Below are 22,808 nucleotides of genomic sequence, written 5' to 3' on the forward strand. Positions count from 1 at the left end.
CTTGTTGCGCCGTTCTGAAGCCAAGTACGCATGCAACTGCGCTAGGCCACGTGCACTACCGAGCAGTTAACTGAAGATGCTTATCGTAAGGGTCGTCAGCGATTAAGTCGTACCGGCGCGTTTGCCAGCTGCCGCCATCACGCCTCCGTGCATTTCCGCTGCTTATCCGTAACATCGCCGCACGGCGCCGCGATAGCGGCCCCTTTGAATTTCTGGTCTGCTTCACCCCATAACGCTTCGGCATTGCGGCAAAGCTGACTTTCGGACTCTGCTACTGTCGCACACAGATCGACTCGCGTACGCGCTGGTTCAAACCTAAGAGATGATTGACGCGGCAGAGGTGAGGGCTCCAATTAATGCCTTTCGGACCCACAATTCGGGCAGAAAGTCCGAAAAATCGGACACCGAAGAGTTTCAGCGTCCAAAATTTCGGACGTTCTTATACATTGACGTCTATGGGGCTGGTGACGGTGCCGCGATAGTGTCCGAATTTTCGAGCATGTCCGGAAAATCGGGCGTCCGAAAAATCTGCAGTTGACTGTATATGTGACCCCCCCCCCCATGCGTTCATCGGTGGCCGCCATACCGCTTTTGTTCTTTCCTGATGTTACACGTGAAGGCATCGCCGCAATCGCGTGCTAGTAAGAATCGTTCATTGACCATTCAAAGACCTACTGCTATGTGACTACAATTCTTGTGCAATCACTTTTTTTTATTATTTGAAAAATGTGATGTTTTCTTCTTTTTTTATTTTCAAATGTAAAGTGAACCTAGTTAAAAAACTTTTTTCATCTATTTCATATGTTGTTACCCGGGTTATATAAATTGCGTAGTTTGTAAAAAGGTAGTGTAGTTCATACCTGGCAATAATCAGTTAAAAAAAAGCTTTCTCCAAAGGCTCTTTGAACGTTATGTGTATTCTAAGCCGATTAAAATGTGCGTTTCTTCCTCCAAGTTGCTACAAATTTGTTTTTTTTCAAGCTCCAAAAACGACATAATAAATGCCACTAACTGCTCCCAAACAAGGTTCTCCTGCTCCTAAATTGAAATTTTGCTGCTCCCAAAACTGCTCCCAAATCGATTTCAGCCGTCTCACCCCTGAGTGCGCTTTAAAGTAAGTTTTCCTGTCGGGAAAAGCGTCGTCGTTATCACACTTGCTACAGATATCGCGTTTGCTACCTCGTCCGCAAATTGAAAAGTTTTGCGGCTTCATGGCGCGAGCTTTCGCCTTTTCTGCCAGTGCGCGGACTTAAACGAGCTTGGCGGGCTTTTGTCGCCGTTGGTCTCCCGGCCGCGAACACAAACTTCGTATCACGCGCGCGGTTCTTGAGTTAGTGCTTGAGTGCGATCTTTTCGACGTCCGACCTTCAAGTTGTATTGGACAAACTTCCCGCGACAACATGCTGAACCGCAGGCTAGGCCTAATCAGCGTTGGTTGCTTTTCGGTAGCGGTTGCGGGCGATAAAAGTTGCGGTTTGGTGCGGAATCAACGAAACTTTTTGCGATGGCTGCACTTGAAGGGAAGGGAATCATATCGTTAATGAAAACGAGGGCGTGGTTGGCACATGCAACTCTCGAATGGTGGTTCCGGATTCGATTGCAATGTCTTGAACATCGCGTGCGCGCCCGTGAAATCGAACGATCGGTACCGCGCTCAGCACGTGAAATTTCGGTCGCGATTCGACATGGTTTCTGTGTACTGCGCATACCTCGAGGTGGCCTGAAACGTAGTCGGCGAATTTCCGCGATGGCACTTTGTTTTGTTTGCTTTTTTCCCCCGTGTTCATTTCGTTGGCAATGCGGGTCTTTGGCGGTTAATTTTTGAACATGCATTTGGAGATTTAAGTGGTGGTTAGCGCCCCAAATCGCATATGTCGATTATTGGACACGACACGCGAGGCTACATGCTCAACACATTTTGCACAAGTGCAGCCTTTGAAGAAGCTTGTTTTGGTTATAGTGCGGTACCGCTTATAGTGCGGATATTCGCGACTCCGGTGACTTACGTTATAAGCGGTCTATACTGTATAACATTACAACACGACCTACCGTATTTGCTCGAATGTAACGCGAGTTTTTTTCTAGATACAGTCGAACCCTGGTACAACGAATGCCGCTTCAATGAAACTTCCGGTACAATGAAAAATTTTCTGTTCCCCATCAGCAGTCCATAGGAGTGCATAAATATGCTAAATATGCTCGCCACATTGAACACTTTTTCTTCTGTCGTTCCGCTTCAGCGAAATTTGACGATGCAATCCCGGGCTCAAAAATTTAATTTACTGTGCAATAACACAATCTCGAACATATTTGTGCATGTTAGAACATAAAAATTCGTCTACAAAGTCTAAATCACTTGTTGGCACCACCAGAAACCGCCGCTGATGACTGAGCATGGGGGCCACCATTGCTTGATTGCGACGGCAATGAGACTGCCCTGCTTTCGCAACTGGCTTGAGTTGCTTCTTAGTCGCAGACAATCCGAAGCCGAAGCTCATTTGTCTGTGCTCCATGCTGCAGCCTGGGATGCAATCGCGGAACGATGCCTTTTCCATTGCCAATGCTTTTCGTGCTTTTAGCGCCTGGCCAGTGTGGCCAGTGGTCAGAGCAATAATTCTTTCGCGTTATCAATGCGATCATCCAGCTGCGAGTGGTAGATGATAAGAATAACATAGAATGAGGCATAAGTCATCGCTCCGCGATAGCACGCCTGCATCTCTGCGTTGTTGAATACCTTGTTGTCAGCGAATAGCTAGTGTTAGCGTATTAGTGCAACTGTGCAGTTCGTGTCGCGCCCAAGCCTCTGTTTGGGTCATTCGCGGAAGCCGTTGTTTCAGCGTGCTTGTCAACGTGCCGTCGCTATGCATATGAGAATCGCATCATGACGCTGCTGGAAAAAAAAAAGGCAGCAGCCGACACTTTTTGAATAGTGGAAATAAAGGTTTCTCTGTTCTACTAGCTCAGGTCAGCTATATTTTTTTTATTTCACTACAACGAAATATTTGCTTCAACAAAATTTTTTACGCGCACCGTCAATTTCGTTGTAGCGGGGTTCGACTGTATTTGCTACCTGAAGTCGACCCTCGCGTTACAATTGAATACTGAAATTCAAGTTGTTTAAAAGGTGCAATGGTGCACTCAATTCTAGACGGCTACTCGGGGACCGGTTTCCACGGCCACTTTTCACACCTCCCCATTCTAGCCACGCTATTTCCATTCTGTGCCGGCATGCATTTCGCGTTCTCGGTGGCCTTGGTCGTCCTCGGATGTTTCGACTCTCCTTCGGCTCCCCTGGCAATGGGGAACATGTCATGCTCAGTACGATGCTTGTTTCAAGAGGTGTATTATTTTGACGGCTCAAAAAAATTAGCTGCGGCCCGAAGCTTCAGTGTGGGTGAGGCACCCATCTGCGAGTGGCGGCTCCAGCAGAAGCTTCTTTTCAGGCGCGAGCACGGCCACCACTTTGAATTGGAGCAGCGTGTTGCTGATTTCGCCACAGAACAGTGCAATTGCTTTACGGCGGTCAGTGTTGAACTGATGCAGTTGAAAGCGAGCGATGTTGCTCGGCAGATGGGCATCCTGTGAACGAAGTTCAACGCGTCACGTGGGTTGGTGCGAAATGCCACGTTTTGAGACAGTGTTTCAAAAATAAATGCAATTTGTCATGCCTCTGCTAGCCTCATGTTACATTAACGGTCTTCTTTTTCTGTTGGACGCAACAGAAAGTCGCCCCTCACATTCCTTTCGTCGTTTTATTTTGTTCTTCCTGGACACAATGAAAATTCACCGCTCGCGTTAAATCGAGTAAATACGCTATGTTATAAGCGGTCTATGCTGTACTTGCAACCTGCACCGCCGAAACGGAGGCATTCGCATGCAATTGCACTCAAGTTTCGCATTAGGAAGCATTGTAATCATCAGTTATCTTTTTTCCCTCCAGTATTCATTGCACTATCTAAAGTAGCTGCCGCAAAATTTGCATGCAAGTGCTGTAGTGAATAGGTCCCTCGGAAGAAACAAGCTCATGTGAGACTGCCGGTTCTCAGGCGCTGCCAGCGTAATGGCTATGAAAAAGCACTCCTTGATGCAAAGTTTCTTGTATGATGCTTCATGCATGAGGTATGTATTTTGCACTGTATGTTCTTCTGCATTGATCATTTTACTGTCCATGTACCTTCTTGCCGCATCCAGATACATTTTCCCAGTCATTTCTTTCTCATATATCGCTAGTGGACCTACATTCCTGCAAATTCTGCATATGTCGAGGATAATTCCTCCTTTTGTGATGCATTAGACAAAATTAGCACATTTTCATTTATTTTAGCTTCAGGTGCTGTTTTTCTTTATTGTGTAATCTGTCAGATGTCCTGTAATGCACCACTCTTTTCTGAATATCTTGAAAAGCCGTCCTGCAACACTTTTTCAGCATGGTCAGAAAACGCTGCTGATCGGCGGTCAACGCTCCTGAGAACGTCATCCAAACATTGTAGCACTGCATGTGGCCTGGAATTTACAAATAATTCTCAAAGTCAGCTAGAAATCACTCGCTCTTCTCTCAACAAATGATGCCATAAACTAGGCTTGTGCGAACGGTAAATTTTAGGTTCGAAGCGAATTCGAAGCGAATAGTGATTTTGATCGAATAATTTCGAATCGAATTCAAATAGTACATATCACATATTATAAAGAAAAATGAGCATATTTGTCATGACCCAACCAACCTGCACGACGTTTTTTTTTTTAATTGTAACAAGGCATGTTCAAATGTCATTCTTTTTGGTTCAAAGGAAGTGTAAGCAACTTTTAATAGTAGCAGGATTTGGCTTTCGGTAGAATGCAAATGATAACCTGTAAAATATGTTACGTTTTAAAATTTACTATACTTGGAGCATATAAGCCGGTATAACAAGTTTTTAAACTTAAAAAATGATGAATCTATGTGAGAGAATATGTTCATTTAACCTTAAAGTGGGGCTTCGCGGCAGTGCAGATTTTTCCTGAAAAGGTGTATTCACGGTATAGCACTCCTCCACTGCAGTGAAACTACCTTTACAAAAAGTTACGAGCAAACAGTGCACATTTCTCCTGGAAAGGTGTATTCACGGCATAGCACCCTTCCACTGCAGTGAAACCATCTTTACCGGGGGGTTATAAGCGGACTAATATACATCTATTCGTTCATTTCGAATACTTGGAAATTTTCAATAATTTAAATTCGAATCAAAGCGAATTCGAATACTGTATTATTCGTTCGAATATTCGAAGTGCTCGAATATTCGCACAAGCCTACCATAAACACAAAGTCCATGGCCATTGGCTGATTTGAGCATCGCAAGCTGCATAGTTACCGTGTCCACGCACTCGCAATCACTCTGAAAGTAAGTTGTGCGTTTGAAGAAGAAAAAGGGCTCAAGGTCACGACATGCACTGACGAACGGACGTTTCTTGCTCCCTTGTCGTCCCCCCTCCTGCCCCCTTCCCTATCTTTCAGCACGCTCGCTGGTACAGAAGGAGAGAGAAAGCACCTATTAAATCGTGCAACAAATCCCTGCAACTCTGCTCGTACTTGACGGAATCCAAAAAATTTTTGCGGCAGTCGAATGAAGCTATTCGATGATTACTTGGAAAAGTGTTGCGGGCCCCTTTAAGGTTTCGTAGATAATTTGCTGAAGGAAACCTGATGTCATCGTTTTCGATTTCTTTTCCTTTTCATCCTGCAGGTGATCCTCATGAGTGCAACCATCAACACCGAGAAGTTTTCCGAGTACTTCGACGACGCGCCCGTCATCCAGATTCCCGGAAGAACGCATCCAGTCACCCAGTTCTTTCTGGAAGACCTCATTGCGGAAAACATCATTACCAAAGCGGCCTTGGAAAAGGTGATGGTGCAGACGGTTGGCTGGACATTCCATCCGCATGCGAAATGGTTGTAGATTACTGCGTCTGATTGTAATGACTGTGAATGCTAAACTTCCTAGAATAACTAAAAACATGGAGATTGCTTAAGCTTTGCCTTCAAAAGTAGAATGCGATAGCATAATTGGGCCCCGTTCACATCTACTTCTCAATCGCTGGCCTAACTTTGCATCTCAGTGGACACCTTATTCGTAACGCCCCGAAATTTGTACAAGCCGTGATTGTATCACCGAGCTTCTGCTGTAGGGCTTTCTTCCAAAACGATTTCAAGCACAGGCGTGGCTCTGGGCTAGAGCATCTGCTTGCTATGCAGAAGTCCTGGGTTTGATTCCCACTCGAACCAGAGTTCATGATTATTTTTTTATTTGCACCTAACTCAAATTTTCGCTCACGGACAGCGCTGATTTTTGTTCCAACCAACGATGCCAGCACCAGAATTTCTGTGAAACGAGCGCTTTAATGCCATCACGTTAAAATGGTGCTGCCATCTTTCATCAACTCTTTCTTCTCTAAGATGACGTGCGTTAGAACATCGCTGTTAAATCTTTAAGGGTACCGAGGAAAACAAACACATGATTCGGGGAAAGCTAACATCTTATATTGTTACAACACTGTATGTTTATTTGCAAAATATATGTATACTTGCTTAAGGGGGACATCGGCTAAAATATTTCCTGTATTTTACGTCCATACCTGATAAAACTAAATAGACTTGTTTAGTTTTTATGCCGATTTCAAACACAGTATGCAATAATTCATCATAAAGAACAAAGCTGCCATTCTATTGTTTTGGGACACGGTAAGAAAAAAACTGTTCAGCTGAAAATTATCAAGTGTAGCTTGTATCATAAACACATTCGTTGTACGCAATCGTCGGTGATGGATGTCTTGCGTACACATTGTCGTATCTTGCGACTTGTCAGCGTTTTACCATAACAGTCGTCACACCTGATTTGTTGCCTCCAGTGCCGTGACGACTCAATCAAAATTGTGCCAGACGTTTTGGCGTACCTCATGGAGATGAAGCCGCCTGGTGCGATTCTCTGCTTCCTGCCCGGCTGGAACGAGATCAACAAGGTGCGGACGGAGCTGTGCAAGCGAGCGCCGCCTAAGTTCCACGAATGGATTTTGCCTCTACACTCGCGTCTCCAGTACCAGGAGCAGCAAAAGATCTTCGCAAATCCACCATCAGGTTGGTTTTGTTGATTGGTTCTGCCACCCAGCCAAAATTGCTGGTGTGCTTGTTAAATGCGCACTCTTTAGGAACCAACTGGCAATTTGAATTGACTGACTGGGCACCTAACCAAAAATGATGTCATAGACACTCGTGTAAGTGAAGTCAGAGCAGCGCACATATGCATCAGGTAAACATGAATAAAAATGTTAATAAAAATGTTCCGACAGCGGGATTTAACAGTAGTCTTGTAGTGCTGATGCCCAATGCTTGAACTGCTATGAAAATTAGGCTTGAGAAATGGAAACTTGTAACGTCCTGGCAAATTTTACAGAAAATTCCAATAGCAGCATTCCGTCAAAGATGATGTTTCAGTTTGTAACGTGCAAACAAATGTGGCCACATTTGTTGTGCATGTGTGTTAATGCATATACATATTGAAGAATGACGGGCAGCATAGCCAGATAAAAGTTCGCTCTTGTCCATATTTTTCTTACTGTGTTAAGTAAAATTTGCACATACCATTTTTACATTTCAAGTATGAACCCATTCACCCAGCAACAAGCTTTATTGGGCTTAAAAATAGCAGATTTCGATTTTCCAATAAGCCTAAGGTCTGCATCAGCAGAGCAGAAAGTGAGTGCAGACTCTTCGTTGCACAGCTCTCTTTACAAAAGTAGAAGGCCATTTGAATGCAGTTTTTGTTGGTGGAGCTTGTGCAGAATTCTTGTGTTGTCAGCAAGCTGCTTGTTGCGTAGTATTGTCACCAGATGTCACCAAGTATACAGCTGAACATCGTCATAACGAACACTGATTGTGAATTAATGGTTATAGCAAACTAAATACGAACTTTGGTTGGCCATGTTTTATTTCAGTGGCATTTATTATTTTTATAACGAAACCGAAAACGCGAGCACTGCCGCGGTATCGGGTGTAACGAAGAGATAGTTGGTCTGCGCAAGGCTCAAAACTCGGAAGGTAGCACAAAAAGCAAAATAGTTATTGAAAGACAATTTGCAAACACGGTTGTTTTTAAAATGTGGTCGTGACATTAAAAATTTGATTGATGTCACATCCCTCTTCAAATAAATGTGAACACACAGGTGTTTTGTCAAATGAACTGTTCTGTTGTAATTTTAATAACAAGGAGTCTGGAGAGAATTACCTCTGTAGGTTTGAAACCTTGAATTATTCATTTTTGCATCTAGGATATTCGCGCTAGCCAGATTGCCAAGTGCTAGTGCTGATATTTATCTCTACTGTTACAACGAATATCGGTTGTAACAAACTAATTCGGTTGTAGTCGCATTTTCTCACAAGCGTCTCTCGCTTTGCGCGCCCTCCTGCCTTTTCAGACGTGCGCAAGGTGATCCTTTCCACCAACATCGCCGAGACATCCATCACAGTCGAGGATGTGACTTACGTAGTGGACACGGGCCTGCACCGCGAGCAGCGGTTTAACCCATCCACAGGTGTGTGCCTTCTCGGCACCTTCCCAACGTCCCAAGCCAGCGTCCGTCAACGGGCGGGTCGCGCGGGCCGTGTGCGGCCCGGTGAATCTTACCACCTGTTCACTCGGGATGTGTTGAGCACGTGGGACGAGTTCAAGCGACCCGAAATACAGACCATCGACCTGACCAGAGTGGTCCTCGACGCCAAGGTAGGTCAGTTCGTTGTGGCAATGCCTCCTCTTTGAACGGTGGAGCTGTTTAAGCCGACCGTTAGTCCGTGCACAGCGAACAGAAATTATCATCATCATGAACCGGCACTAGCTCTCTTCGTCCTCTTCTTCATCTGCTTTGCTCCCAGAACATGTCCGCAGATTTTTCCGGCGTGGGATGCATTAACTATGATGGGCGAGAGAATGAGTACAGAGAGAGATAAAGAGAGAAAAAGAAAGAAAGAGTGAGAAAAAGAAATAGCGAGAGAAAGACAGAAATAGAAATAAGAAGAGACGAAGAAGAAATAAAAAAACAGAGAGAAAGAGAAAGAATGAGAGGAAGAAAGAAAAATGAAGAGAAACAAGGCAGTCGGCCCAGCTCCTTACTTCCTTCAGGTTTGGCACCACTCGTGCGAAGCTGCGTTAATTTTTTTTTTCAATACAGTGAAACCTCATTACTACGTACCCAACAGGAACGCGGCATAACTACGTACTAAATGGGAGTACGCATTAACCAGCAAGTACAAATTTGCATCTCCTGACATGCGCCATCACCGCCAACATAGAAATAAACACAGTACCACAGCAGAAGTACCCACTACAACGTCTTTTCTTTCTTTTTGTGCAGAAAAGATTCTGGCTCTTTTGGACGACCGTCCTATAGCGCGCGGTCGAGATGCCAAGGCACATATCAAAACTATTGCAGGGTTTGCCATACTCAGCGGCTGACATAGTGACAGAGCGGACAGTATCGGCTCTCCGCAATACATGTGTATGCGTCTGCATCGCGATCTGCCAGTAAGCGAAAACTGACAAGTTTCGTTGAAACATGGTACGGCCGTGTGGAGCCGATCGTCGCCTGGTTAGTTGCGTGCAGCGCGTCGCCTACTCGGCTCACGCCGTCACTGTGGTGCGGGGCCGCTGCTGTACCGTACACGCGCGCTTGCCGTGTGAATGTTCTTCGTGCCCACTCCGCTCCAGACCGCGCACAGATGCGGCGATTAGCTACCGTATATTGCTGATTATAAGTCGACATTTTTTTCATAAAATGATCTTCTAAAGTTCGGGGGTTAACCTATACGCGGAATCATAAAGTCGACTTATCTGTGGGGTCCGACGAAAGGTCGTCGTCCTCGGATTTCCTGCTATTCAACGCATCGATAACATCAGCCGCAGAGGCAGAGGAGTCGCGGCAGCAGCTATCTCCCAATGCGCGCGTCACTTCCTGAGCCGGACATTTTTACGATCTGCCACGACGATCGGGAAACTATAGCGAAACCGCGCGAGGCGAAACTACGGAGTGCGTTTAAAAATCACCGCCGCGCGGCGTTAAATCGAACTGCTTGGGAAACACTGTCTCGAAAGTAGCATTTCAAACCTTTGATAGAGGGCGAACGATGCTCTATGAATTTAGAGTCACTGTATATGCTACCTTTAGGTAGCAGAGTTGCGCATAGGTCCGGCTAGCAACCACAGCTGTGCGGTGAAGTCGCACTTCGTTTTTGCAGGCGACATGCCTACCGTGTCGCCGATTAACCTGTCTGGCGTGTCGAAGACCGGCGATAAACATTGGCTGTCGATGACTAGTGTTAATTCAGTTCGCTGCAGCGGCGGCGTCAAGAAATACAAAAATTGGCCCAAGCGGCAGCTTCTCCGCAATGCATGGTTGCTAGCGGCGTTGGAAGACAGATGCGCAACTCTGCTACCTAAAGGTAGCATATACAGTAACTCTATATGAATTAACCTTGCGACGCACCCTGCAGTTTTGTTTTCATACAATAGAAACGATACAACATACGACAAACCATTGGCGTCCGTGTGGGCTGGCAACACTTCACGGGGAACTAAACCACATGACCAGTCACATGCGCCCACAAGCGTCTTCGCATCTTTTTGCGCTTACGCCTGTTCGCCATTTCTGCATTTCGCTTCGCTTGCGAGCAGTGGTGTGCACGATTTGCGACGCTGCCAAACGAATGCCAAGATGCCACCGCTACGCCAGCAGCAGTACAGCGCTGCTTTCAAGAGGCAAGCGATCCTCTGCGCAGAGTCGGAAAGCAACGTTGAAGCAGGGCGCAAGTTTGATGTGTCGGGAAAAGTGCGTGAGGGAATGGAGAAAACAAAGGACCAAGATCTTCGCGTGCGCTGCTACAAGCCGTTCCTTTGGCGGACCGAAGTCTGGATGATACCCTGCCGTTGAGGAGGCGGTTCGAGATTGGGTTCACGACCACCGGCACCCGTTCCAACGGCGAGCAGCAGCAGTGGCTCACACGATGGCAATGACTGTGACTGCGTCCTTCTCTCAAGCGACGACGAGTCGTGAGCAATGTTTCACGGGCAAATAAATGTTTCTTTGCATCACTCCCTCTTCTGAAAAACTTATTGGTGAGCTATGGCCGCAGCATGAGGCTGTGTTCGGAGTCAACTTTTTTTTTTCCCCTAGAAGGGGTTGCAAGTTAGGGGGTCGACTTATAATCGGAGTCGACCTATAATCGGCAATATACGGTACTTGGGTTATCGCAGCGCCAACGAGCTTTCTGCAAGTGATGTGCACACCGCATCTCCACGTGCCCTAGCGCTCCTGGTAGTAGACGGAAGTGCATTTAGGCGGCCGTGTAACAAAAGCGTGCAGTATGGTTACAACAGCGCTACGCTTGCTGTACCGTAAGCGCGCTTGGCGTGAAATTGTCAATGCAGCGGGGTTTCTCGGCGCCCGCGACGCTCAACTCAGCCACAGTAAGCTACTTTCGTTTCTCCAAAGTGGCGCACACTTCAACGCCGTCCCGCACAACGAGGTGACAATGATCGGCGGCCCAGCGCGCTCAGGTTGTCGCCTCTCAAAATCGTGCAGTAGGCTTAAGGTAGCGCTACGTCACACGTGTGCCCGAGCAGAGAGCTGAAGGTGATAGGGTTGCCGGCGATAAGTCATACTGGTGCAATCGTCGGCGGCCACCATCACGCCTTGGTTCTTTCCCAATGCTTATCTGCAAAGGCGTCGCTGCAATTGCGCCGAAGTTGGAATCATTGATTGACAGATCTCTGCGATTCCAGAAAAGATAGAAGACATTTTATGGCACCTTTTGGCATCGGCAAGTTCAGCGGCACTGTAAACATTTATGGCAGAAAACTAGGCTTGTGCGAATGTTCGAGCAGTTCGAATATTCGAACTGCTATTACAAACGGATATTCGAACGAATAATACAATATTCGAGTCCACTTCGAAACGAATTTAAATTATTCTAAATTTCGAAGTATTCGAAATCAATGAATAGACATATATAAACCGCATGTAACCCCCTGTAAAGGTGGTTTCACTGCAGTGCAGGGGTGCTGTACCGTGAATACCTTTCCAGGGAAAATCCACACTGCCGTGAAGCTCCACTTCAAGGTAAAATTAACATATTAGCCTCACATCGATTCATCATTTTTTATGTTTAAAAGCTCGTAATACCGGCTTATATGCTCTAACCAAATTCTTAAATGTAAGATATTTTACAGGTTATCACTTGCATTCTACCGAAAGTCAAATCCTGCCACTATTCAAAGTTGCTTCCACTTCCCTTTGAACCAAAAAGAATGACATTTGCACATGCCTTGTTTGAATCTTAAAAAATATTGTGCAGATTAGTTGGGTCATGACAAATATGCTCATTTTTCTTTATAATATGTGATATATGCTATTCGAATTCAATTCGAAATTATTCGACCAAATCACTATTCGCTTCAAATTCGCTTCGAACCTAAAATTTACTATTCGCACAAGCCTACAGAGAACGTTATTGCGGTATGCACAGGTACGCACTAACCGGTAGGCATAGGACGAACCACTACGGCTTAAGCGGTCAGCGAATTCGTTAATCTCTGAGACTCGGTCGGGGATTCGTCGCAACTACGTTTTAACCGTTAGTATGTTTAAAGTGGGTACGTATTAACCAAGTTTGACTGTACCAGTCAGATGCGCTTGATCCGACCATTCACCATCCTCTCCTCTCGTCCTTTCTTTACCTCACGAGGTCATTTTTTTGTTCAGTTGTGTTTCTATTCTTGTGGCAGCGTCTTGCATTCTTCATTATCACTGTATTGGCTGTCGCGCTGGCCCTCTAAGAGACGCCGTGTTTTGTGATGGCACGTCTCCGTTTGTGGTGTTATGCGCGCTACAAATAGGGACACGTCGCTGTGACGCTGCTGCATGTGCTGGCTTTAAAATGTGCATACAAGCACTGTGAGGCGGTGGCCGCACTGTTTCGAGCCAGAAAGGAAGGTGAACGAAGGACCAAATCTGACAGACGTGTGATATAGGAGAGGGACGACGCGTCTACCGCACCTCTACGGAAACGCTTTCAAAATGCATGTGTGACGCAAGCAGTCGTACCTAGGTGTGTGCGAATATTCGAAATTTCGAATATTTTTCGAATAGTGTTTGCTATTCGATTCGATTCGCACTGAAATTTTACTATTCGAACTATTCGAACTTCCCAAAGACAAATGCAGTTAACATCTGGTTGAAAGTCACCCCTTCAGATTTTTAATATGCTTCACCTCATTACACTCTCGTATTGCGGCAAAGCTGCCTTTCAAGCTCGGTTACGGTCGAACTTAGCCAAGAGAGAAAGTCCGGTTGGAAATGGTCCCGAGATTTTCAATGTGCTTCACTTCATTACACCTCCGTATTGCGGCAAAGCTGCCTTTCAAGCTCAGTTACGGTTGAACTTAGGCAAGAGACAGTCAACGTCTGATTGGAAGTGGTCCCTAGATTTTCAATATGCTTCACCTCCTCACACCCCCGTATTGCGGCAAAGCTGCCTTTCAAGGTCCGTTACGGTCGAACTTAGCCAAGAGACAGTCAACGTCCGTTTGGAAGTGGTCCCTAGATTTTCAATATGCTTCACCTCATCACACCCTCGTATTGCGGCAAAGCTGCCTTTCAGGCTCTGCTACGGTCGCAAATGTATTAACTCAAGAAAACGCTGGTTCCAACATGGATATGAAAGATGTGTCAGAGGTGGGGGCTCAATTAATCCTGTTTTGGACCTGAAATTTGGGCAGGAAGTCCGAAAAATCGGAAGTCAAAGCTTTTCAGCAACCAAAATTTCAGATGATGTTATATATCGACGTCTACGAGGCATATTTGGAACTCCGGACTTGAAGGGAGCACACCCTTGTCCGCCACATCAGTTGGCCTTCCACAGAAGTAGGAAATGGCATCTCTGCCTATCACGTGTAAAGTGTTGTCGGCAACACTTTGGTTGCACCAAATCATGTACATAAATACAATTCGGCCTCTACATTGCCTCACTCTTGATAAGAAAGACAACTATGAAATATGACCCCACCAGCGCTTCACCAACCTAGCGAAAAGAAACACTTTCATGTTGCGATCTCACAAGAACATACTTAGGGGTTCTCTTCAACTTTTTCTGTAATTTCACTTCGAATTATTCGAAAAATGTTTGAGAAATATTCGAAAATTATTCGAAATTATTCGATTCGATTCGCACTCAATCTTTATTATTCGAATTCGCTTCGCACCCAAAATTTTGCTATTCGCACAGCTCTAGTCGTACCCTTTAGGTTGTGTTGCACCATGACAGCTCCCTGAACTAATGCAGACAAACGGTTCCCATTGAGGAGCGAGCATTTGCACTGGCACCGAAAAAAAAACAGAGGAGGCGCTGATCGTGGCTAACAGCGCTTAGCACTGACTTAACTGGATTTTGGTGGATGATAAAATGCGAATGTAAAAATACTAGGCATAGCCGAATATTCGAGTGCTTTGAATATTCAAACGAATATTGCAGTATTCAAAATTAACCCTTTGAGGGTTGAATTTTTTCGCGAAATCCAGTCCAAAAATGTGTAATTTTTTTATTGCTGAAATAAATTCTTCAGACGATTCTACTTAAGAAAAAAATTGTCTAAAATTTTTTTCGTGACTGTAAAGTGACAAAAAAATCATTTCTGTTGTTACATACACATGGTTTATTCGTAGTAAAATCCAGCAAAATCCTAGAAAAAAACTTTAACAGTTTTTTATAAATAAACATTATGCGTTGTATTAAACATAGCTCACAGACATACAAAGATAAGCGCACAAGAGTACTTTTCCGGTTAAAAATGTTTGTGCTCTGACACTAAAAACTTTTCAGCGCGTGATAGTCTTCGAAGCATGGCTCGCCGTGCACACTTTTCAGATGTCGCTCCTTGATAGTCATCGAAGTCTGAACTCGTCAAAAAATCCTCGTCTGACAAACTGAAATCCAATGAATCAGATTCTGATTCCACACTTGGGGAATAGTCCGCATCGGAAGAATCGCTGCTCACTCACCGGCAGCACAGCAACCGGCACGGATTTCCATAGCGTAAGCGAACTTGCTTCAGTGAGCGCACGGAAGAAAACTCTATGGTTGTGCGCCCGTCCGGAAAGCAAAACGAGTGACAAAGCTACAGTAATCCTTCGTCTTATCGCCAACAAGACGTAGTTAGTTTTTCCGAGACCCCAAAACAGGAAATGCGATCGCGGCAGCGTCATTTGTGTAATTTAGCGCCGCACGGAAACAGATCTAATCGCGCCCCGGGGAGCAATAAACGAGATAGTAACAAGTGGTCACCCTTTGAGAGATTAGAAACCAAACAGCCATCAGCTTTCCGGGCGCAAGAAGTGAAAACCACCCGAAGGGCGAAACCTGCCGGACTGTGTGCGCGCATTCTGATGCGCAATTGAAAGCCGCCGCGCCGCTTTGGAAAGCAAAAAGAAAAAGACAGAGACATCGGCGCATTAAAAAATTCCACGTATTCCAGAAGTGTGGCAGCACAGGCCAAGCAAGAGAAATGATCAAAAAAGGCGCGCGTTTTAAAAATAAACGATATGCCGTACATGTACGACGAAAACCCTTTGGTACCAGGAAGCTTCTGCCGTATATGTACGGCGAGAACCCTCAAGGGGTAAACAAATAGACGTATATTTGACTGCATGTAATCTCCCTGTAAAGATGGTGTCACTGCAGCGTGGGTGTGCTCTGCCGTTATATTACCCATCCAGGGTAAATCCTCACTGCTGCGAAGCCACACTTCAAGGTTAAATGTACATATTACCTTACCTCGATAAGACACAACATTAATGAAAACTAACACCCAATCAAGCCAGGGAAACTATAGGGGGTGTTATTCGTAGTTGGATGTTAGTGACTCTTGAGAAAAAAGAGTCGCTTGTTGCTCGTGCCAAACAAAAAAAGAATTTTTCTAAGGGGATCTTTTTTCTGCACAAAGCGTGAGCTGTTCGTGCCATCCCTAGGAACACTAGGCAACAGTGGTCAACACTAATCAACATTAGGCAGCTTGTGCATACAAACTACGAAGCTTCCCATTCTGAAGTGTGGTTCGTTGGGCCAGTTGGTCGCACATTTGTGAATGGGAAAAACGGCGCAAACGGAGGCGTAGCTGAAGCGGAGGAACACACAACACGAGTGCCGACTGCCAACTGAAGGAAGGTTTCATTGCTTCTGCGCAATTCTATAAAGAAAAATTGGCGGGAAACTGACGCATGTTACGAAGGCTTGAAGCTTCATGTGCCATTGGTTTCCCGCTAATTTTCCTTTGTCAGTTGTTACTTGACGTGTTGCTCGACAAATGTGCAAGTTCTCAAGAAATATCGGGATCAACGTGCACGCAAAACTTGTGAGGTGCACATAATTCACAAAAAGGGAAGCAGCTTGTGTTCGCGTGCCATCAGTAGCACTCTTTGACAAAGAAATTAGCTACCTTGAGCCTCATTTAGGATCATGCTGTTTGTTGTCACATGCTTTCGTTTTTGTTCTTTTAGCGTTGTCACTTTCTTACAAACCTCGTTTTGTTAGACTTTGGTTCTTGGTTTTTGTTGATTTCTGAATGCCCAGTTTTAGCTGTTTTAATCAGTTTTGTACTGACCTGACCACCTAGTCATGGTCAATGCTGTGTCCTCTGTGCTCTTCGTCCAGTTTTCTGTGCTGTTCTGCCACAATGTTCACCAACCAACCCGCCCACCTAAGAATCCTTGTGCCCAATTTCTTCTTTCATTTGTATGCAGCTTTACTGTCCACACATGTCCGTGGAAGACGTGCTGTCGCTCGTTCCGGACCCGCCTACTCCGGAGATGATCACCAAGGCCATCAAAGACCTTCAAGACATGGGCCTGATGAACGACAATGCGCAACTGACTGATCTGGGCCACCACGTCTGTCACTTTGCGACGACACCACAGTTGGCGAAGGCTGTCATCTATGGCGCATTGTTCGGGTGTGTGTTTTGTTCTCGCACCTCTGTCACCGTAATTTTCAAAATGGCAGATTTTTTTTTACCCTTTCGGGTCAAGTTTTGGCATTGTCATTTGTTCATCAGAATAATACGCAGTTAAATCTGAATATATATAAATTCTAGGGATGTGTGAAGATTCTAAACTTCGAATATTCAATTCAAAGCTTAGATGCAACACCACGTCCAAATTCCCGCGCTAGTCACAGTGACGTCATAGACTTTGACAGCGTGTGCTAGGGCCTATGTGCCGTAAAAACCCGGAAAATAGGTCGAATTTTTTCAAAAAAACGCGATGATAAGACGATTCTCGTCTTATATACCGGTCATTGGCAGAAAAAAATGTGAACGTCTCGTAACAATGGGCAGCTGAAGTCGGAAGCCTCCATTGCCATCGTGAGCATCAGCAGTGGCGGGCTGGCGGCACCGTTGGGCAACGCCATTTTGCTTTTTCTTCTGTCAAGTGTGGCTGCTTCGGTTATCCGCTGTTTTTATTTTTCTGTTTCCTTCAGAAATGTGTGGTAGACGACGGCAGTTTACGATAGGCTTTAAGAAAAAAGTTATCGAGTATGCCGAAGCGCACGGCAACCTGGCGGCACAACGGGAATTCGGTGCATCAGAGAAAAGCATCCGATACTGGAGGAGCCAAAAGCAGCGCACCACATCCTGCAGCAACAAATGAAAAACTGTTTCGTGGACGGACTGCAGTGCACCCCGAACTGGAAACGCTACTCGCCGAGTTCGTCCGGGAGCTGCGTGCAAGGTTGCTACCGGTGACAGCGGAGTGCATCCGCGTGAGAGCTCTCAAGATAGCGCGTGACTCTGGGCTCACGAGGGCGCAATTCAAGGGCTCGCCATCGTGGGTGTGCCGATTTATGAAGCAGAACGGCTTTGCGCTGCGGCGGCGTACTTCCGTCTGCAGAAAACTGCCCGAAGATTTCTATCACAAGCTGGTCGAGTATCAGCACTTCGTCGACAGCGTTGCTACATGATGGGACACATGGGCAACGCTGACGAAACTCCGATCTGATTTGATATGCCCTCAAACACGACTGTGACTGCTAAAGGATCAAAGCAAGTGAAGCTCTTGACAACGGGCAACGAGCATTCGTGATTTACAGTGATGCTCGCGTGCACAGCCGATGGAAAGAAGCTGCCCCCTTATATCATTTTCAAGACAAAAGGGCTACCGAAAGAAGACTTTCCTTGGGATGTGATCGTGAGAGTGAACGAAAAAGGGTTCATGAATGAGTCCCTCATGCTCAAATGGATCCGGCTCGTGTGGAATCGGCGACCCGGTGCGCTTTTTCAGCGACCGAGCATGTTGGTCCTCGACTCATTTTAAGGCCACCTCATGGCAGATGTAAAAGGGAGCCCTGTCCGATGGCTAGACGGATCTTGTCATGATCCCTGGGGGACTAACATCAATCCTCCAGCCACTGGACGTAGTGCTCAACAAACCCTTTAAAGATCGCGTGCGCGAGCTCTACAATGAGTGGATGCTGGGCGACAATCCCAAGACCCCCGTTCGCCACCTACGACGTCCACCTCTCGCGACCGTTTGTGGCTGGGTGTCGTCAGCATGGAAATCTCTCCCGGAAGAGATGGTGCACAAGTCTTTTCGCAAATGCTGCATCAGCAACGCATTGGATGGAATGGAGGACGATGCACTCTGGGATGTTACTAGTGACAAGCAGGCGTCGTCCGACTCAAGTTCAGACGAGTCTGAGTGGCAGCACTTTGTGGCCTTCTGGCGTTTAACTACATATCAGTGTCCAAATAAAAAGAAATGTCACCACAGTGCAGCTGGTTGTGTCGCGTATTTATCAAGGTAAGGGTGCGCCGCGATACTTTTTGGAGATTCAAAGTTTGGGGGGTCGACCTATATTCCGGTTTTTACGGTAGCTTTGAATCTGTAATAATGAAGGAGTACATTGCTTTCTGAGGTAGCCAGAGACTTAACACAATTTGTTTGAGGAAATTTCGTAGAGCCAATGTGGCCAAAATACGAAAAACACTTGGAAGTCCATGACGGGGAGTATGGTGGGAAATTTAAAAGTGAAGCTTTTGACATTGATTTTCTCATCTATTAATGAACCTATGGTGGTGAAATTAGAGGCATAGAGCTCCCTTTTATGTGTGCCTTTAATAACAAGGAACCGTGGAGGCTGAGATTAATCAGACAGGCAGCCAATGTGGAAATGGGGTAGAAGAATTTTCTTTTCCTACAGGCAGTGTAAAAGAACAAAAAGGTAGTTAAAGAAGCAGATTTTTCAAAAAAGCTCACTGCGTTTTGACTTCTGCGCTTACTATTCAGTGCCACCATTTTTACGTAATTGGTTCTGTACTCCAGGTGCCTGGACAGCGTGGTGTCGACTGTGTCACTTCTGGCTGAAGCCTCAAACCTGTTTGCCATCAAACGCACCTCGAACAGTGCCAGCCGCAGCAAAGATGTAATCTTTTTCCTCAGCGCACCTTTGTTTTGTGAAGTTGCTAGCGACTTTGTAAAGTGAGCTGACTAATGAAGTGTAATAACCTGCAACATTGAAAAATCGGACCTATGTGATATTATAGTTTTTCGTAAAACGCTATTAGGACAACAAACCTAATTCATAAAGGATTGTTGTGGTCTTATTTTTTTCATGCTCTATCTGTTTCGTTTATGTTTTGAGCAGTAAGTGTAAATATTTTCTGCTTACCAAACAGAACAGCATTTCGTATCAAATCCCGAATTATGTGGTGTTCCATTCCAAAGATGGGCATTTTCACTTGAAAAATTTTCTAGTTTAATACACTTGGCATGTACATGGAATTCTTTTAATGAAACAATGATTGTTATCGGACGATGCATTTCAGGGAGGATGAAAAGAAACGTGAAAAGCGTGGCACGCTGTTTTCATCACACCCTGACATTGGTGGCAATAAAAAGATGCTAGATGGTTCTTCATTGTATCATGGATGACTCTAGTGAATGTTCATCACCATCCGGGCTACAACCGCTTGAAAATAAATGCGAAACAGCAGAGAATGTAGATGCCACATGTTCATGTTTCTTTCCATTCGCACTGTACATTGACGGAACATTTTTCAGGCATGCCTGATAAATACAAATGCCTTCATGGCACAGTCGCGCATTCTAACATCACGTCATTCTTACGTTAAAATGCTGGTGTGGGGTCTTGACTTCTCTCTTGTGACAGTGATTGCACGCCCAGTCTTTTAACATGAATACAGTAAAAGCTCGTTAATTAAAACTCAAAGGGTACTACAAAACTGTTCAAATTAAGCCGTGTTCGAATTAGCGGGTGGGCGCTAGAATGAAAGGACATTGTGCCATACTGCACAGGCAGAACCCAAGAAGCCGCTCTGGACTCATTATCGCGAATTAGGCGATACTACACATTTGTGGCAGGTGATTTCGTAAATTAAGTTCATGGAGCGAACAGAATTGATTGATCAGGCAGTGAATTAGGCGATACTACACATTTGTGGCAGGTGATTTCGTAAATTAAGTTCATGGAGCGAACATAATTGATTGATCAGGCAGTGAATTAGGCGATACTACACATTTGTGGCAGGTGATTTCGTAAATTAAGTTCATGGAGCGAACAGAATTGATTGATCAGGCAGTGATACGCGAGAAACAAGCAGCGACATGCATTCATGTGAGCATTGAGCCTTAAATATGACACTTGTGCTCCAAAACACGTTTAATTTGCGTGGCACAGTTAACACAATCAAAATTAAAAGTAATCAGTAATTTTCGTTTGCTTGCGCTTCTTCTGTCACGACTCCGTGAGCATCATTTGCAGCTTGCCCAAGAGCTTCAGTGCAGCATCCGAATTCTCATCTGAGAAATGCTGCTCTTTCGTTGTTTTGCTTCTCTAGTAAATTTAGTTTGGTTTGGTTTTGCAACATATTGTGATCACTCTGGGCTGACTTCTGCGAGGAGCGGTGAAAGCCAGGGGGCTCCCAGTTCAAATTAACCGTTGTATACCAACGTGTTTGAATTATCGGGAGTTTTCCCCCATAGAGATGCACAGGGCTTTGCCGGGACCAGGGCGTCAGTTTGAATTGACTGTAAATTCGAATTGACTGTAAATTCGAATTAACCGAGTTCGAATTAACGAGCTTTTACTGTACCTACCAACTTGCTCGGCTGTCTGTTATTCTAGTGCCGTTCTTACATCACAGATTTTGTGGTATGTTAGACAGCCTACAGAAGCTGATGATACACACTTACCATTAGCACTGCGTATATTGAAAACACATGGCTATGTTGGTCTTGTATTGTTTTTTCTGTCCTTGTTCACAACTTAAACCGCCATGGTGGTCTAGTGGTTATGGTGCTCGACTGCCGGCCCAAAGGTCGTGGGATCGAATTCCGCCCCATTTTCGATGGAGGCGAAAATGCTCGAGGCCCATGTGATTAGATGTCGAAATTTCTGGAGCCCTCCATCACGGCGTCCCTCATTATGATATCACGGTTTTGGGACGTTAAACCCCAGCAATTATTATTAATTATATTGTTCATAACTCGCTACGTGCTCTGTATAAGCAGGCCGAATAGCAAGCTTAGTCAGAGAAGTGGCATTTCCTACTTGAATAAATAAAACGCGCGAAAGAACGAGGGACGAACAGAAGAAACGACAGACCATGGCGCATTCCCAAGCCTGTTGGCATTGGTTTTCTGGTGTTTTTCCAGATCAAACGCTGCTACGACACAGTAGGAACGAGTGACCACATGGCGCTCTCACACATTTTTTTTCGCTGGAACCAACTCATGCCGGGAGCTGAGCAGCAGTCATTCTGCCAGCGCAATGAGCTGAGCTCGTATGGCCTGGACGTCGGCAAGGGTAGGTTTCTCACGATTTACACCACGGTTCTCATCGTTTTTCTAAACTGCATGGATCCTTTAACCCATTAACTACGGAAACTTTTCGGACTGCAAAAGAATTCCTAAAATTTGCAATGTCACATTCAAACGCTGAACTTCAGAGCGCAAATTCGGTATGGGACATAGAACAACACTCGCAGCACTGGACAAGCGTCAACTCGCAACTAGTATCTTAATTGTGAAAAAAAAAATCTCTCCTATGTATATACAGAACTTGGGGAAGGGTGTCACATCAGAAAGGAAGTGATTGTATCTGTGATACTGCTGTGGTGTTGCGCCACAAACAAGAGAAATTTTTAGATTTGATGTTCTGAGCTGCATTCTGGCAATATGTGGTGTTATTTTTTGTGGTTATGGTTTATTATGATATTTTCTTTGCCCTGAAATAAAGTTTTTATAACCATACGTCAATCAGTAGGCTCCCGTAACAATTTGAGACAGTTATGCGGGATGTGCAAGATTTTTTGTTTAGAGCTTATACAGTTAAACCTCATTATAAGGATACGGGCTATAACGAAGTAATGCATATAATGTAGGGGTGTGCGAATATTCGAAATTTCGAATATTTTTCGAATAGTGTTTGCTATTCGATTCGATTCGCACTGAAATTTTACTATTCGAACTATTCGAACTTCCCAAAGACAAATGCAGTCAACGTCCAGTTGAAAGTGACCCCTTCAGATTTTCAATATGCTTCACCTCATTACACTCTCGTATTGCGGCAAAGCTGCCTTTCACGTTCCGTTTCGGTCGAACTTAGCCAAGAGAGAAAGTCCGGTTGAAAGTGGTCCCTAGATTTTCAATATGCTTCACCTCATCACACCCCCGTATTGCGGCAAAGCTGCCTTTCAAGCTCCGTTACGGTCGAACTTTGG

General features: G+C 45.2%; 1 protein-coding gene across 1 annotated transcript in view; it reads left to right on the top strand.

Annotated features, from left to right (window-relative positions):
* LOC119407261 (ATP-dependent DNA/RNA helicase DHX36) overlaps positions 1-22,808 on the top strand; it is a 62,905-nt gene that overhangs the window by 24,122 nt on the left and 15,975 nt on the right. Inside the window, exons 10-15 of the mRNA XM_037674147.2 lie at positions 5,721-5,879; positions 6,883-7,108; positions 8,446-8,750; positions 16,813-17,021; positions 19,390-19,489; positions 21,742-21,892. Coding sequence (XP_037530075.1) covers positions 5,721-5,879; positions 6,883-7,108; positions 8,446-8,750; positions 16,813-17,021; positions 19,390-19,489; positions 21,742-21,892 — 1,150 coding nt within the window. The remainder of the gene's footprint in view (positions 1-5,720; positions 5,880-6,882; positions 7,109-8,445; positions 8,751-16,812; positions 17,022-19,389; positions 19,490-21,741; positions 21,893-22,808) is intronic.

This window comes from Rhipicephalus sanguineus, chromosome 10 (assembly GCF_013339695.2).
Source record: "Rhipicephalus sanguineus isolate Rsan-2018 chromosome 10, BIME_Rsan_1.4, whole genome shotgun sequence".
NCBI lineage: Eukaryota > Metazoa > Arthropoda > Arachnida > Ixodida > Ixodidae > Rhipicephalus > Rhipicephalus sanguineus.